Genomic DNA, 16,546 nt, shown 5'->3' with positions numbered 1-16,546 from the left:
GTCTAGGAGATTGAAAAAAAGTATTTCTGGATAGAACCAAGATGCTTCTGAGAAGAAAATTCTAAGGACCTTGGCAGTTTCAGTAGCCAAGAATGAAGTCTGGCTCTGAAGAGAATGAAAGATGGCTCTGAGGAGACAATCAGGGGAGTCATCACAAATTTGAGGGGACAAACTTGGTTCTGAGGCCGCTGGAATGGGATCGGAAGCAGTCACCACTCCAGAGTTTCTGTTTTATAGAGACTTGGGGCAATCAAATTTGCATTTGCATCATTCATAGGATATTGAAAACACTCCCCAAAGTACTGCTTGGCCTCATCACTGATCTAAGAAGACTTACAAATGGGCCAGGTCGGGTGGACCTTAGAGTATTAAATAGGTGGTTCTGAGAAGACAGTTTAAGATGGATGATTGGTGTTGAGGTGACTGAAAACTGGTTTTGTTTGTTTGTTTGTTTGCAGTACACGGGCCTCTCACTGTTGTGGCCTCTCCTGTTGCGGAGCACAGGCTCCATCCAGACGCGCAGGTTCAGAGGCCACGGCTCACGGGCCTAGCCGCTCCGCGGCATGTGGGATCTTCCCGAACCGGGGCACGAAGCCGTGTCCCCTGCATCAGCAGGCGGACTCTCAGCCACTGTGCCACCAGGGAAGCCCTGAAAACGTTTTTTTTTGTTTTTGTTTTTAACTACTTATTTCAAGACTTAGTATTTTTTTTTTTTTTATGAATCAGTTACATATATACATATGTTCCCATATCTCTTCCCTCTTGCGTCTCCCTCCCTCCCACCCTCCCTATCCCACCCCTCCAGGCGGTCACAAAGCACCGAGCTGATCTCCCTGTGCTATGCGGCTGCTTCCCACTAGCTATCTACCTTATGTTTGGTAGTGTATATATGTCCATGCCTCTCTCTCGCTTTGTCACAGCTTACCCTTCCCCCTCCCCATATCCTCAAGTCCATTCTCTAGTAGGCCTGTGTCTTTATTCCCGTCTTACCCCTAGGTTCTTCATGACATTTTTTTTGAAAACTGGTTTTGATAAGGCAGCTGGAGATTCACTCTCTCTGACAAGCCAGTTTGAAGGAATTCAAAGTTGGTTCTAAAGAGATTCAAAGGTGTTTGGCAGGCTGGGATGGTTTTGTTTTTTGTTATCCCAGATCCCCCCCATATGCTCTGGACCAACTTAACCCCAGTAGGTGCTTCATTAATTTCTTCAATAAATGAGGCCCAGTTTTGTTCTCAGGAGTTTGGTCTTTGGATCTGAAAAGATTCTAGGATGAGAAGTTGGTTATGAGCAGAAATGAGCTTCTGAGGAGGCTGAGATAATTTTCTCTGAGGCGGGCACCCACTTATGGTTCTGTGGAAATGGCGACTTCTGGGTTTGTCTGGGAACTCAGGAGGCACTCAGGCCCAGGTGGGCAGCCTGATTTACCTGGGTCACAGGGCTGGGAGAACACACTTCAGGAGAGATTCGTTTCCATGCATTTGCCTCCCCAGATTTACTAAACCCCCTCCCTCCAAATGAGTCCCAAGTGAGAGCCTTAGGAGGGCCTCCCTCCCCACTATCCCCAGGCCTGCTCTTTGGACTCTAGTTTGCAAATCAGCGTCATGGTCTTAGAGGGCTATGTTCTCCCAGCAGAGAGGCTGGTCAGAGCCCAGGCCAGGGCAGCCAGCAGGAGAGAGGGCTCAAGAGGGTCACCCCCAGGGAGGGAGGACAGGTCTGTAGGACGGAATGAGCACTGGGAAGTCTACCTGGGGAATGGGCACTAGAAGACAGGAAAGGAAAAGATTTTAAAACTCTAGATGTAGCGAGGTATAAAGGGTTTAAAAATAGCTTTATTTACATACCATAAAATTCGTCCATTTTAAGAATACAATTCAATGACTTTTAGTAAATTTACGGAGTTGTTCAAACATCACAGTTCATTTTTAGAACATTTCCATCATCCCCAAAATAAGAAGCTGATTTGCAGTCAAGATCTACTCTTTTTTTTTCTCTTTTTAATTTATTTTTGGCTGCGCCCCTCCGCATGCGGGACCTTAGTTCCCCCACCAGGGATCAAACTTGCATCCCCCGCAGTGGAAGCGCAGAGTCTTAACCACTGGACAGCCAGGGAAGTCCCTCAAGATCTACTCTTACCCCGAGCCCCTGGCAACTACTAATCTGCTGTCTCTATAGATGTGCCTTTTCTGGACATTTCATATAAATGCAACCATACAATATGCACCTAACTTTTTTTATTATAATGTCTTTAAGGTTTACCCATGTTGTAGCACACATCCATATTTTGTCCCTTAGTGATTGCAGAGTGGTCTTTCGTTGTTTGGATCTGCCACACCTTATTTATCCATTCACCAGTTGAATAGACATTTTGACTTGTTTACACTTTTTGGCTCTTATGAATACTCACATCCATATCTTTGTGTAAACATGTTTTCATTTCTCTTGGGTAGATAGCCAGGAGTGGAATTGCTGGGTCGTATGGTAAGTGTATGTTTAACTTTATAAGAAATGGCCAAACTGTTTTCCAAAGTGGCACCTTTTTACATGCCTACCAGCAATGTATGAGGGTTCCAGTTTTTTCACATCACCAACACTTGTCATTGTCTGTCTGAAAAGGGTAACTGTTAAGGATAATTTTCTAAAATAAAGCAAGTCACCCCCTCCCCACACCAACCCCAACATATACCCAGGCAGGCAGCAAGTGCCAGTTTATCAGAGTTGGGAACCCACCCTCTGACCCCCACTGCCTTTTCACCCTCAGGCTGCTGCACAGTCCCAGGCTCCCTTGGCCCAAAGAGGAGAGAGAAAAGATGCAGTTGCAAGACTATCTCAGAACTGAGGGGTGGGAATGTGGTAGGATAGGGTTTGTGATAACTAGTGAGTGAGTGGGGCCCATGTTCTAGAAAATCCATCCAAGTAAGATCCCCCAGGAGACAGTAACAAAATGCAACATGTACAGATAACCTCTCAGGACTAGTCTCCCGGGACAATTTCCCACACCATCTGATCTTAGCCCCTTCCTCCTTCTGAGGTATGAGCACCTCATCAGTGTGTGGCCCACCATCCACCAGGCACCTTTTCTCCTTAGAAAAGTATTGCTGAGGACTTAAGGACATTTGCCAAACTGAATAAATAATGACATATAAACAAGCATACCTTGTTTAGCCCCAGACATATTACCAAGAAGATATAAACAAACGGGACGGAGTTTGAAATAGAGCAATAAAGATGATGAAGGGGCTGGCTCCGTTTCCACGCAGAAAGATTAAATGAAGCAAAAAATTTTTAGGAGTCTGGGCCCTGACTCTGTGAGTGGGGGGGGAAGGGGGTGATTATTGCTTTGAGTAAGAGAGAGGGGAGTAAATGGGGACGTGGTGGGAAGAAGGTGCCAGAACGGGGGGGCTCTGGAGTGAATGGGCCCACATTCACACAAAGACTTGTGCTCAAATGCTCAAAGCAGCTTTATTTCTAATAGCCCCTAAAGGGAACCAACCCCAACGTCCATGCACAGGTGAGGTGAGCAAATTGTGCTATAGCTGTGCAGTGGAATACTGCTCAGCAATAAAAAGGAGTGAACTATTTATACATGCAACAACATGGATGAATCTCAAAATAACAATGCTAAGTGAGAGAACCCAGACCAAAACGAGTACATACGGAATTATTCAACTTGTATGAAACTCCAGAAAATGCAAACTGATCTATATAGTGACAGAAAACAGATCAGTGGTTGCCTGGGGACAGAAGTAGAAGAAGGAAAGACGTCCAAGGGGTATGAGGAAAGTTTTGAAGGTGATGGATATGTTCATTATCTTAATTGTGGCGATGGTTTCACCTGTGTACACATGTCAAGACTCATCAAATTGTACACTTTACATGTACCTCAATTGTATTTACATCAGTTTTTTGTACTTTTATATGTACATCAAGTGTACCTCAATAAAGTCGTAATAATAGCAGTAATAATAATAATAAACAACCTAAGTACTGAGGAGAATGGACTTATGGGAGGGCTTCCTGAAAAAGGAGATGAGATAGTTTTACTTGGATCTGAGAAGCTGAGCCACCAACTTGACTTAAGAGAACATATCGAGTAAGCTTTGCCTCAAAAGGCTCTCCTAGGTTCTAGTAATGGGAAAAGGGAGATGGGATGAAAAATCACTGAAGTGGAGGGCTAGATTTGCTATTTGGGTGCAAAATCTTATTAGCACCCAAAGGCGTATGGGTAGAATGTTGACATCTTACTTGCTCAATACCTGCTTCTTTTAGACTTGGTCTCATTCCCCTTAGGACCACTGGGATCTCACTCTGCCCAATCTTCCCCTCTCAAGTTGCATTCAGTGTCGCTGCACCAGGGAAAACAGCAGAGGAGAGAGGGGAACATTGGAGAGAACCCCTCTGACTCCATTGCACCCGTTCCTGACTCCATTTCTTCCTGGGGTGTGGGAGCTGTAAGTGGGGGCAGGTAGAAGGAAGAACACCTCAAACCCAGCCTGACAATAGAAGCTAAGCTCTGCCTGTCTGAGTGCTTAGAATCTTTCAAAATGAATGAGGCTGAACATTCCTGAAATTTAAGAGAAAAGAGTACCTCTCAGATACTAAGAGGTCAGGGTCAAGAGTCCTCAGGACCTGGTTTTCTTTTGCTTCAGAATTGAAACTTGTCCTTCGCTGGCCGAGTTCCCTTGCCCTCTCTCCTCTTCCACCCCATTCCTCTCTGTCCCTCTCCACATCCCTGAAGCCCTAGACAATGTCCCCAGGTAGCAGTCAATTGTTCAACACTATCTGGGTCCCTTCCCAAACCTCAGCCTTTATGATGATGCGAGTTTTTATCAGCACTGCCCTGTGCCCTTGGTTTTAGATTTCCCTCACAGGAGCAGGAGTTAAAGTGAACACTTTCCTTTTTCTTTATACTATAGGACCTTAAAATCAGGCAATTATTGAGTCTTGGCCTATTTAAACCATGCAAAGAAACTTAAATTTCAACTGTCAGAACCTAAAGAAACCCTGGTGACAGGACTAATAATAATTAGCTGGCAGGCTTGGCATCTGCATCAGAATCACCTGGCATGCTAGTTATCAAGGCCAGTTCCAGGACCCCATTCCAGACCTCAGGAATCAGATGCTCTGGGAATGGGGCCTGGGAATCTGATTCTGATGCACTGTAACAATGTAGGAGACCCTTTGCTTTAAAGGAACAGAGTGAGTCTCTTTGCTCCTTCTTTCATATTTTATTCTTGCCATGTTTTTTTTTCTTGGGAGTCTGTGATGAGAAATTCTTAAGAATGTGTAACAGGCATAGACTTGTTTTCCTGGGCCTAGAGTAAGATGGGGAGGGGAGGTGGGGCTGGGAAGAGGTGTGCCAATGCAAATATTGTCCCATCAGGACGTGGCGATTTTGCCAGGAGGCTACAGGGATGTGCCCGTTGCTAGAGAAGGTGGCTTTGTTCCCCGTGTTCCAGGCTGAGGAGTCTGGTGTCATGGGAAAGGGCAGAGATCAAACACTGCTGGTGCTTGAGGGGTAGAATGGAAGAGAAAGAATTGGGTTGATGCCAGGGGATTGCTGGAATTCCCCTGGCTCCGGGAGAGGTGTGGGTTGGTAACCAGGGAGAACCTTGGGGGAGGAGAAGGTGTGGAGGTAGGTTAGACTTCGATTTCATTCAGGGCCTGATATCCATACTGGATAGAGGGGATACTTCATTGTCCTTGATTTTGGGGTCAGATGTTGGGAAGGGAGCCAAAGCTTAGGAATTCCAGGACACCAAATCTATTGCACCCATCTGACCAATGGAAGGTGGTGTCTGACCAATTCACAGAAGACTCATATCAGGGTTGGAGGTAGTGCTTCCATTCAGTAATCCATCCATCCATCCTCCCTGTCTCACACACAAAGCAAGCCAATCGGGCTGACTTCCACTTACTCTGCCAAACTCAACTTTTCCACCTTTCCTAAGCCCCTGGGTGGGTTGAGTGTCCTTCGCAGTACTCCCAGAGAGCCTCATGCTTGCCCATGTTATATGACCTAGCACCATGTTATAATTTTTGGCTTCATCTCTATCTCCCCAACTGACAATGTGCATTGTTGTCATGGCCAGCTCAAGGCCTCTCACAGAATAGACAGATGCTCACAAGCCCACGAGAATTGCTCTGGCTATGAGTGTGGACCCTCTGGGGGCTGGGGCCAGAGGAACCTAGCACTTTAGGCCTCCTACATAGTGGGGACAGACTTAGTCTAGGTGGAACAATAGACACCAGGCCAGCCTCCAGCCCACTCTGCCCTGTGTTACAGGAAGCTGCCAAGGATCACAGCTCTAGCTGGCAAGTAATGAGATTTTCTCCTGGAAGGATTCTTGGCTTGATAACTGGTCCTTGCCTCTTCTAACCTTCTTCGATACCCTCAGGCTTCTAGGGACATGGAGGATGGGAGGAAGAGTCTGAGGCAGCCCCAGCTTTTACTGTTTCCCAAAGCCCTCTGCCCACCCCTTATCTCCCCCAGGTGTATAGGGCAGGGATTCCCAAGAACACAGAATTTCCCTACCCTGGGTAGAGATGGAGGCAGGGCTGGTCAGACATTTGGGGCTAGAATGGTGCTACCTCTGGCCACACATGTTCCACCTCTACCTCTGGCCTTTTTTAGCTTTCACTAACCAAGATAAGCCTGAAGCCCACCAGACTGAGGAATGGGCCCAGTATCAAGAAGAGGAGACCAAAACCCAATTCTCAAAGAATTCACTCCAGTAACACACAGTGGGCACGTCTCTGGTTGGAATATCCTTGTCTCTGGAAAAGCCCCTCAAACCCCTCGATAGAGACGGCTACTACAGAGGCCTCCCCCTAGCCCAGGAAACACACCCAACCACAGCTATTTTATTTTCCTTTTAATTTTTCTGAAGGATATACACCACATATCCCATGGGCAGTAAAGCGCATTCAACGTGTTTATAAGCCAAACAGTCACTTTGTTTAAGCAAACACAAGTACAAAGTAAAATAAAACCACAAAATAATGAACTGCATGTTCATAACATACAAAAATTGCCGCCTACTCAGTAGGTAACTACAACATTCCAACTCCTGAATATATATATAAATTTACATTTTCAGTTAAAAAAATAGACTTTTGAGAGTTCTGATTTTTAGATTTTGTTTTCTTACATTCTGGAGAACTGAAGCTCAAGCTCAGCCCTTTTCCTTATTTTGCTCCCAAAGCCTCCCCTGAATCACCACTCCTTGCCCCCCTTAAGGCTAGAGGTGAGCACATCCCTCACAATTGCACATGTCAAGCCGTCAGCAAGGCGCATCACACAAAAGGCACCAAGACGTGAAACTTTTTAAACCAAAAGGACAAAAAAAAACCCAAACCTTTCAAAAAAAGGAGAAAAACCAAGCCATATTTTGCCACATGTGAGAGTACAGTCGGGCAATATTTACAAAAAGGTTAACAGAACAACACTCTGAAACATGCTCCGATTAATACCGAGAATTGCTGTTTCAAAAAAAGCTTCAAACTTAATTGTCACAGCATCATCACAAAACAAAGGATCACCATTGGTTTGCTTGGCTTTTCTTTTTTTTTTTTTCCCCCAAAGTGAGGATCTAATTCCAAATAATACAATAGAGTATGCAAATTATTTCACATCAAGAGTACCCCAAGAAAAACAAAATCCATGGCACAGACACTGTACAAGAGTACAAGGCTGGACTCTGAGGGGCCCAAACCCCATTTTGCCAACTTGATTTTCTAGCATTGAAGGGAGCAAGGGGTCAGGCATACGATGGAGATGATACTGAAATGATATATCCAAAATCCATGCAAATCAAGTTCTTTGGATAGAAGTGAAGACCTTGCACATGGCTGTTTCAGGCAGCTGAAGTCAAAGGGAGTAGATCTTGGGGAGGAAAGGGAAGTGGACAGAAAGAATTGTTGGCCAACAGACCTTCCACAGCGACCCTGGGGTCAAGTAGAGGAGGATTTGGCTCTAAGAACCTCCATCTGACTTAAGAGGAGCCCCCTCCTACGGCCATCTCCTCCTCCCGTCCTTTAAGTCTCTTGTGTTTCATTTTCTCCCTTTTTCCTTTCCTTTCAGCAAATTTCAATTGTCCTGGGAGAAAATGTGGTCGTCATGTCCGAAAGCCCTGTGGAGGCGCTGAAGGAGTTGGTGACAGCTGAGGAAGGGAAGCTGCTGACCTGGGCAGGGAAAGCAGGAGGAACGGAGGAGTATGTGGTAGCCACGGAGGGTGACGGGAAACCACTGTGCACAGGCGATGGGTAGGTCGAGGAGCCGGGAGAGGAGTAGGAGGTGGGCACGGGTGATGGGTATGAGGTGGTGGCTGGGGATGGGTAAGAGGTAGCCACTGGGGATGGGTAAGAAGGGAGAGAGGAGGTAGCGGCAGAGGCCACACTTTTGTCTGCTTTCTTGTCCTTCTGCCGCAAGTGGATTTTGGTATGCCTCTTGCGTTCATCACTCCTGGCAAACTTTCTCCCACAGATGTCACAGGCGAATGGCTTCTCGCCTGTGTGGGTGCGGATGTGGGTGGTGAGGTGGTCGCTGCGGCTGAAGTTGCGCATGCAGATGCGGCACTGGAAGGGCTTCTGGCCGGTGTGGATGCGGATGTGGCGGGTGAGCTCGTCTGAGCGAGAGAAGCGGCGGTCACAGGACTCCACGGGGCAGGCGTAGGGGCGTTCATGGGGGGGAGTCTTGCTGGGTCGGTTGGGGTACTTGCGCATGCGGCTGGGTTTGATGAGCTGGGACTGGTAGGTGGTGTTGAGGGCCTTCAGGTCCTGGGAGCCCGACTGTGTGGCAAAGGCCTTGATGGTAGAGAGTGGAGTGAGCGAAGGCTGTTGGGTACGGCTCTCCAGGCCCTGGAAGGGTTTCTGGTCTGGGGTGCCCAGGCCCAGGTCCCCCTGCTGTTGTGGAAACAGATAGTCAGGGATCATGGGGACCTGGAAGCCACCCTTGGCAGCAGGGTAGGCAGGAGGTGGGTACTGAAGCGCGGTGCCTGCTGAGCCTGGAAAGGCCTGACCTTGTGGCTCAGGGAAGATGTCGGTGTTAGGTGTGGGGAAGGTGGGTGCCGCTGAGTAAATAGGGCTGCTGTCGTTGGACTGCACTGCGCAGCTCAGGGGTGGGCTCTGGGAGGCAGAGGAGGAGGCCGCTGGAGATGATGCTGAGGATGAGGTGGCTGGGGGGTTGGTCATGCTAACAAGGCCGCTGACCAGGCTGAAAAGGGGCTCAGGCCATAAGGTGTTGCCACTGTTGGGTGCAGGCTCCAGAGAGAAGCGGCCAGTGTAGGTGATGGGGGGCAGCCGGGTGGTTTGGCTGGGGTAACTCGTCTCCACTAGAACCTTCTCGTTATTCAGAGTGATGTCAGGAAAAGACTCTGGCAGGAGAGAGAGAGGGAGGAGGCCTGGTTACTGGAGAGCAATCACTGGAGGGCGAGGAGGACCCACGCTGCCAGGCGAGAGGTCGGGCCAGCTACCATTGACTCTTGAGCTGGTTAATAATTGATAGCAGCAGATTGCAATGTTCCTGGACCCGCTCCAGAGGCAGAACCCATTTCAACAACAGCTGACGCAAATACGGAGAATCCCCCTCCACTGCAGCTCCCAGCGTTCCGCAGCAGCGGCTGCGAGGGCGAGGGATTCCCGCCAGCACCCCCTCGGCCACCGCTAGTGCGCGACCCCTACCCGGGGCTGCCGGGACATCCCTGGGCAAGGATCACGGTCCTTCCCTGGGGACAGGCGGCAGGCTAGCCTTCCTGGAGGCGGAGGGGGCGCAGCCCTGCTCGTCAAAACAAGCCCTCCCCCCACGCCCGCAGCCCCACAGCTCTCCATCCAAAACAAAAGCTGGCTCCCCTGCGCACCGTTAAGGACGAGGAGGGGGTGGGGGGATGTCCCCAGGCATTCCTCTAACACAGGACCTTGGGCATGAGAGGAATGGAAGGGAAACCCCACTTGCATCCCTGAAGTCCAGAAGCACTGCCGCGGTGAAGGGGCGCTGCAAAGGCCGTGGGGAAGGACCAGACGCCAGGATGGTGGCGATGGGGCTAGCCCTCGACGTAGGCCACAGCTTACCTGCGGTCAGGTGCTCGTAGGGCTGCTCGGCCGCCTCCCCCTGAGGGTTGAAGGCGCCGCCGCTGCTGTTGCTGTTGCTGCCGCCCCCTCCACCTCCACCGCCCCCGCTGCTGCTGCTGTTACCGCCGCTGCCCTCCGGGGCCCCGGAGGCACCGAGGAACTGGGGAGCCCCATTGCTCAGCAGCATCATCTCCTCCAGCTTAGGGTAGTTGTCCATGGTGGGCGAATGAGGAAAGGAGCCAAAGGGGTCGGAGATCTGCAGCGGGGACATCAGCTGCATCTCGGCCTTGGCTGCCGCCATCCCGGACTGGCGGGCTGGAGAGCTGGTGTTGGGGCGGGTGGGCGCAGCCCAGGGCAGGAGCTGCGGGGGACACCTCTCGGGGGCCTGGCCAGTTCACATGCGGGGCGCGGGGTACACTGTGGAGAGCGCAGGTGGGGTCTGCCGGCTCGCCCTCGCCGCCGGCCGGTGTAGACGCGGCGCGGCTGCCGAGGCTGGGGTAGGGGCCGGTCCTGCGGCGGAAGCTGGTGGCAGCGGCGGCGGCAGCTGGCGGCGGCGGCTCCCCGAGTTCTGCGCGCTGGGATCTCTCGCGACTCCCCGGATCCGCCTCTATTTGAAGGGTCTGGAACGACATGGACCCACCTCCTTCGTGACGTACATGGCCATAAATGGGAAACAGGAAGCCCTAATATGGCAAGACCAGCCGGGAGGACCCGGAGTGACGTGAAGCCCCCTCTCCAAGAGCCATAGGCACTGCCATCCCGCACCCTGGGCCCGACGCCGGCTCCCACACCCTGGGTGCCCAGGCCTTGAGGAAGCTTAGTGCTCAAGCCACAGCTGAGGACTCCCGGACCGAAGCTGCTCCGTAGTTCCCGGCGTTGCCCCCGCCCCTTCCCTCCGCCTTCTTCCCTCCTCCCGGAGCCGGAAACAGCCGGGCCATATCTGGGCGCTCCAAATAAGGCGCTGCCCATATAAGGGTTGTTCCGGCGGGGGATCCTTCCTGCTCCTTATATGGCGTTTCCGGGTCGCTGCTTGCTGTTCCCTGCCTCCCTCCCTCCTCCCTGGTTCCGAGCCGGGAGCCCTACGCGCGCGCAAGAGCCGGGGACGCCCAGGCGGGGAGGGTTCCAGGCGCGTAGCTCAATGCGCTTCGAGGCTCCCGGCGGGGACTGGGCTGGGAAAGCCCGGGCCCTGGGCGGGGGCGAGGGCGAGTAGGACCTGGGTTCTGCCACCGTGATCCAGGGCTCGCCCGCCTACCTCTGGGACCGTGGGAGCCGGGCGGGAGCGAAGGGGAGGAGCTGCTGGGCTGGCCAGGGCAGAGGCCGCCCAGGAGAGGCGGGGCCCTGACCCCAGGCCTCGACCAATGGCATGGTGCCTTTCCAAGTGTCGCGGGGGAAACTGAGGCTAGGAAATAACGGCCAGATGGTTCCTGGGTTCCTTCCTGTGCGGTACGGTGGGCCATCTGCTTCTCCGCCATCTGCCAATGGGGTGGGGCTGCTGGAGCTTGGGGATCCCTCTGTGCCACCCGAACCAAAAGGCTGTTCTCTGGTCCCTCTGGGGAAGATCCCACGTTTGGGTGGTTGGACGAGGTAAGCTGATTGCTTCTGGAGAGACCTGAGTGCTGTTCCCACCACAAGCTGGTGGTCCCTGTGTTGGTGAGAGACTGTCCCACCTTTATCCAGAACAGGTGGAGGTGGGGCGGGAAGTGTGGAAATCTGAAAAGGAGGCTTCCCTGTGGACTGTCTGGGGACCCCAGGCTGGCTCGAAGAGAGGACCTGCTTGGCGGGTTGGTGCTGCCCTCTGGAGGTCCCTCCAGCTCGGTTCCCCCGGCCCCTGGCCGAGTGGGCTCTTCCGCCGCCGTCTTGCTCCCCCTCCCGGCTTCTGTGCTGGGCGCTGCGCCAGGCTGGGGGAGACTTAGACGCAGTGAGCGCGAACTGAGCAGGCGCCGCATCCTGGGCTACCCCTGCAGTCCCTGGGGAGCCGCCACAGCCGAGGCGCCCAAATCCCGGGCGGGATAACACTCCCCTCCTCGAGCCAGGCCAAGGGCGAGGGTGGGAGGAGAGGGGAGTAGACTGGAATGGTTCCCGCAGGTCTCCCAGGAGCGGGACGCAAATGAGGAAGCCCTCCCTGTCTCGTCCCCGCCCTCCTCCCCACAGTCAAGTGCGCAACCAAAAGAGAACTGGGATTCCGGTAGGGGAAGGCTTCTGCTCTAGCTCTGAATCCAGGGGAGGTGGTGTTTTTCTGAATTTAAAAAGAAAGCAGAAAGTGTGTGTGTGGAAGGAGCTTGCTGACGATACTGGGAGGGAAGGGGGCGGGTTAGGGTCTGCTTGAACCTAAACAGCCTCAGGAAGTAGGTGTCGGAGGGTTTAAATTGGGGGGGGCGTAGCTATCTTGGGCTTCATCCTTCTGAATCCTACACATACACACACACACACACACTTTCTTATAAAAACCGGCTTAAGGAATCCGGCAGTGAACCAGGGCTTCCTCCTCTCTGTGCTCTAGGTCTGAACTCCCCATCCCAAATGCTAGGGCCTGGTGGGTGTTCACTCCCACCGCCTACCGAGTTGTTCATTAGGAGCAAGAGTGAGGCACCTCTCTGAGGCCTCCTGCTGGGCAGAAAGGCCAGGCCAGTCAGGGTCAGATGTCTTGTGTCTGAATGCCCATTTTGCTACTTCCTGGTGGGGTACCTTGGCCAGGATTTTTGTATCTTTCTTCAGCTGTAAAAAAGAGCTAATGTTGGGCTTCTCTGGTGGCGCAGTGGTTGGGAGTCCGCCTGCCGATGCAGGGGATGCGGGTTTGTGCCCCGGTCCGGGAAGATCCCACATGCCACGGAGCGGCTGGGCCCGTGAGCCATGGCCGCTGAGCCTGCGCGTCCGGAGCCTGTGCTCCGCAACGGGAGAGGCCACAAAAGTGAGAGGCCCGCGTACCGCAAAAAAAAAAAAAAAAAAAAAGCTAATGTTAATGATGCCCACATGGAAGGATTGTTGTGAAGACTGAAACTCACGTGGACTGCTGTCTGTGAAGTCCTAAAGCACAGTGCCTGCCTTGCTGTTGGCATTCAGTAAACAGTGGCTATTGTTATTTATGACCCCCACAGGGTCACCCACAGCTCACCCACCCATCCTCAGCCTCCAAGCAAACCCCAGTGACCCTTTTCTGAAAAGTTGTACAGAGAAGGAGAAACATTCCAATTCTAACACAGGGGACATTGTCCTGAAGAGCTAATCGGAATCCTTCTTGCGGCAGTAGTACATCATTTCCTAGAGCAGAATTATTTCAACCTTGACTGTGCAGCAGAATCACTGTGGAGCTCTGAAAAAGAAAGGTTTAACCCTAGGCTAACTGAATCACAATCTTCCTGAGCTCATGAGGGCCAGAACTAAGCAGGCACTTTGTCCTAGGATCCTTCTTCTGTCTCTCAGGAGATGCCCAGACTCCAAGAGCACATCTTCCTCCCCCAGCCAGGGCAAACCGGTTCCCCTGTGATTCTAATGTGTAAGCTGACCTACGGTATCTTCAGGTCCTCACTGAAGCTGGGCACTCGAAATCCTAACAATCTACATCTTTTGCTTTGCATGTCCAACCTTTCTTTTCCTAAGTGCTCCCTGCCAGCTATTTCCTCTGGAGAGCCACCCCAATCCATGTGGTTGAGGGAAGAGAACCCCATCCTAGTTCTAGGAGAGGGTATGTCACCCTTGCCTGGCCATCTGTCTAGGACGCTTCCATCCAGCAGTCCAGGAGCATTCCATCTCCCTAGGCATAGCCACTGAATCAGGATGGGCACATGACCCAAACCAGGCTAATGAGAATCTCTTCTTGGACTTTTTCTGGAACTCTTGAACAAGGGGAATTCTCTTACCCAGGTGGTACTAAGCCAATGGAATGTAAGCCTGGAAGCCATCTTGCCATCAGGACTGGAGAGCTTACCTGAGAATGAAGCCAGTGCAGAGGAAATTAGAAAATAGATTCACACATAGAGAGTAAGTCTCTGGATACAGCCTGAGGTTTTTAGTTACACAGGTCAGTGTATTCCTTTTTTATTTAATAAAACTTATTTCAGTTTCTGTTACAACCCAGCAGGTTCTGATTAATACACCCATTATACACAACAACAAAAAACTTTTTTGAGGACTTTCTGTGGGCAAGGCCTGGGAATAAGGCCTAACACATAGGCCCCTGCCACTGAGAAGCTTACAGTTGGGTAGAAGCAAGCCTGGATTCCACGTTACAAGAGAATTAAGAATAGGCAGCAGCCCTGTTAGCCACCAAAAGTCAGTTACGCTACAGAACATAGAGGATAGGGGGTTGGGAAAAGGACAAGGATGATATTTTGGAGGAGAAAGAACATGATGAGGAACAAACTTTGTGGTGAGGAGATGAGAGGCATTTTCAGGCCGGGGTTGGGGGTGGGTTGGCCAGGAGAGTCCATGTGTGGTCTGTCTAGAAAAAATGCGCGGGAGTAGAAAGCGTTCCTATTGGGAAGTAGTAGGAGATACAGTTGAATAAAACATTCATTCTTTTAAAAAGAGGTTTATTGGCCATTGCGTGTATCAGACACAGTGCTAAGGAGGAGGTGGCCTTTTCAACTCTGTCCTGACTCCACGGTATATGTCCCTGGAAGGCAGCTTCCACCCAGAAACAGTGACAACAGCTGGCTCAGAGCCCCTACGCACTGCCCACCTTTGCACTCGCTGTGAGGGGGCATGAGTGAGAAAGAAGCCCGGCGGAAAGCCTCCTCCTGGACAGGGTTATACTGCTGGTCTGCCTTCTCAGCAGTGGGGCTGGGAGCATCTGTGTTATCCCCATTCTCCTCTGGTCTGTCTTTTGGCCAATGGTACACTTTTGTTCGCTGTGACTGGGGGGACAGAGAGGGGAGGAGACATGGTGAAAAGAATTGGCCCCGCCCAAGGAGGGTTTGTGAGCACCCAACTTGTGACCAACAACCCAGATGGGACAACAGGTCTGGGGCCTAAAGGAAACCAGGATGGGAGAAGGAAGGCCCTGAGCACCCTGGCCCGCGTGTCATCGGGGCCTCAGGGGGGCTCGGGGATGAGTCTGGGACTCTCAGACCTTGCCTGCTGGGTGACTGATGCCAAAAACCCTGGAAAACTTGAGAGGCCCTCAGAGGGTCTGCAGGTCTGAGCTGCTATCTGTGCTCAGACCTTCCTTGCAAACCAGAGAAGAGGAGGAGGCAGAGGTGAGAGCAGAACTGAGCTGGTCCAGGGCAGCTGAGGCTGCAGGAGAAAGCCAGTGGGAACCATCATGCCTGACCCAGGGTTGAGCAGGCTGCAGCTCTCGGAGTAAAACAAGCCCCTTTTTCCATTGCCGCTTCCTCCTCCCCAGCCCCAGGCTACGTCAGCACCCACATGTGCTGCTCAGATCGTGGTTTGCCACCACTGTGGCCCGCCCAGGGCTCAGGAAGTGACTCTCGCTTTGGTTCTGTCTGGGGTGCCTGTCACACTTTCCGATGGCTGATCGGCTCCGCTGGAAACGTGGAGGGCCTGGCCTTTAATGGGTCTGGGGGTAGCTCTGCTCCCACCCCAGGGAGGGTCTTTGGGTGCAGAGAGAAGAAACCTGAAGAGGCCAGGTATGGGGTGGGACAGAGGGTGCACTGAGAGGGTGGGGAGAAGTGGAGACATGGAGGAAGGGGGGAAATGAGAGAGAATCATCCCAGAGTGTTGTAGAGTGAAACCATCTCATCTCCAATTACAGACAGGAAACCAGGTGCCAGAGGAGACCCTGAGCCCTAGGATAGGTGCAGAAGGGCAAGTTCTGAGATAGGCCCATGCAGAGTGATGCTGAGGCCTGAGGAAGAGGGGGGTCCACTGGGCTCTGAAGAGGTGCCTGGCATGCGCCCTCCAGATGGCATCCAGGGCTGCAGGGAAGAGCCCATGGAGGACTGGCCCAGGTGGGGGTCTGCCTGCGAGAGTTGGGGTCTGGGCTGCTGTCCTCAGAGTCTGCCTGAGGGGTCATGTGCCGGACAAAGTTAGGTAAGGCCTGAAGTGGAAGTCACGGAGGTGGCTCAGAGAGGCCATTGAGGGAAGAGGGAGGGAGTGGGTCAAGATAGATGACCTTTATCGTTTAGGCCTGCTCTCCTGGTCCTCTCTGCCCCAGAGTATCCTGCAGATGCAGAAAGAGGCCGCTGTCCCTGGACATCAGTCCCTCTGCCCCGTGCTGAGTGGCCCCTCTCCCAGGCTCAGGGCCAGCAAGATCCTGGGCTTAGAGGACAATCCATCCTGCGGTGGCTTCCTTGCTCCCCCCACCCCCAGCTGAGTGTGCAGCAAAGCTGGCTGCAGAAATCTCTGGAAGCTCGTTGGGCAGGCAGAGGGAGGGGAGTGTTACATAAGAGCCCACTGATGTGCAGGAAGTCTAGAGCAGCCTTTAGATTAGAAAGGCAGCGTTCCCATCCAGCCCAGAAAGGCAGGAATAGCAACTGCGGTTATTTCTGGCCCCTCACCACCACCCAGCGCCAGGGCTGCTCAG

The 16,546-nt window shown here is 52.3% G+C and overlaps 1 protein-coding gene across 1 annotated transcript; it reads right to left on the bottom strand.

The window, feature by feature from the left end:
- Positions 1 to 6,855: 6,855 nt before the first annotated feature.
- On the bottom strand, positions 6,856 to 10,652 carry EGR1 (early growth response 1). Its single transcript, XM_029218922.1, has 2 exons — positions 10,066 to 10,652; positions 6,856 to 9,371 (listed from the first exon to the last, which is right to left on the bottom strand). Exons 1-2 carry the CDS (start codon positions 10,364 to 10,366, stop codon positions 8,077 to 8,079), a joined length of 1,596 nt encoding a protein of 531 aa, XP_029074755.1. The 5' UTR covers positions 10,367 to 10,652; the 3' UTR covers positions 6,856 to 8,076.
- Between the last annotated feature and the right edge of the window lie 5,894 nt (positions 10,653 to 16,546).

This window comes from Monodon monoceros, unplaced genomic scaffold (genome assembly GCF_005190385.1).
Source record: "Monodon monoceros isolate NGI ecotype Baffin Bay Population unplaced genomic scaffold, NGI_Narwhal_1 Super_Scaffold_12, whole genome shotgun sequence".
NCBI classification, from domain to species: domain Eukaryota; kingdom Metazoa; phylum Chordata; class Mammalia; order Artiodactyla; family Monodontidae; genus Monodon; species Monodon monoceros.
The sequence above is the reverse complement of the archived record's forward strand: the minus strand, read 5'-3'. Positions and strand labels throughout refer to the sequence as shown.

Excerpts from the sequence above, each read along its gene's own strand:
- EGR1 (XM_029218922.1), bottom strand. The coding sequence starts at position 10,366 with ATGGCGGCAGCCAAGGCCGAGATGCAGCTGATGTCCCCGCTGCAGATC. Across the intron at positions 9,372-10,065 it reads CTACGAGCACCTGACCGCAG|AGTCTTTTCCTGACATCACT; the intron begins GTAAGCTGTGGC and ends CTCTCCTGCCAG.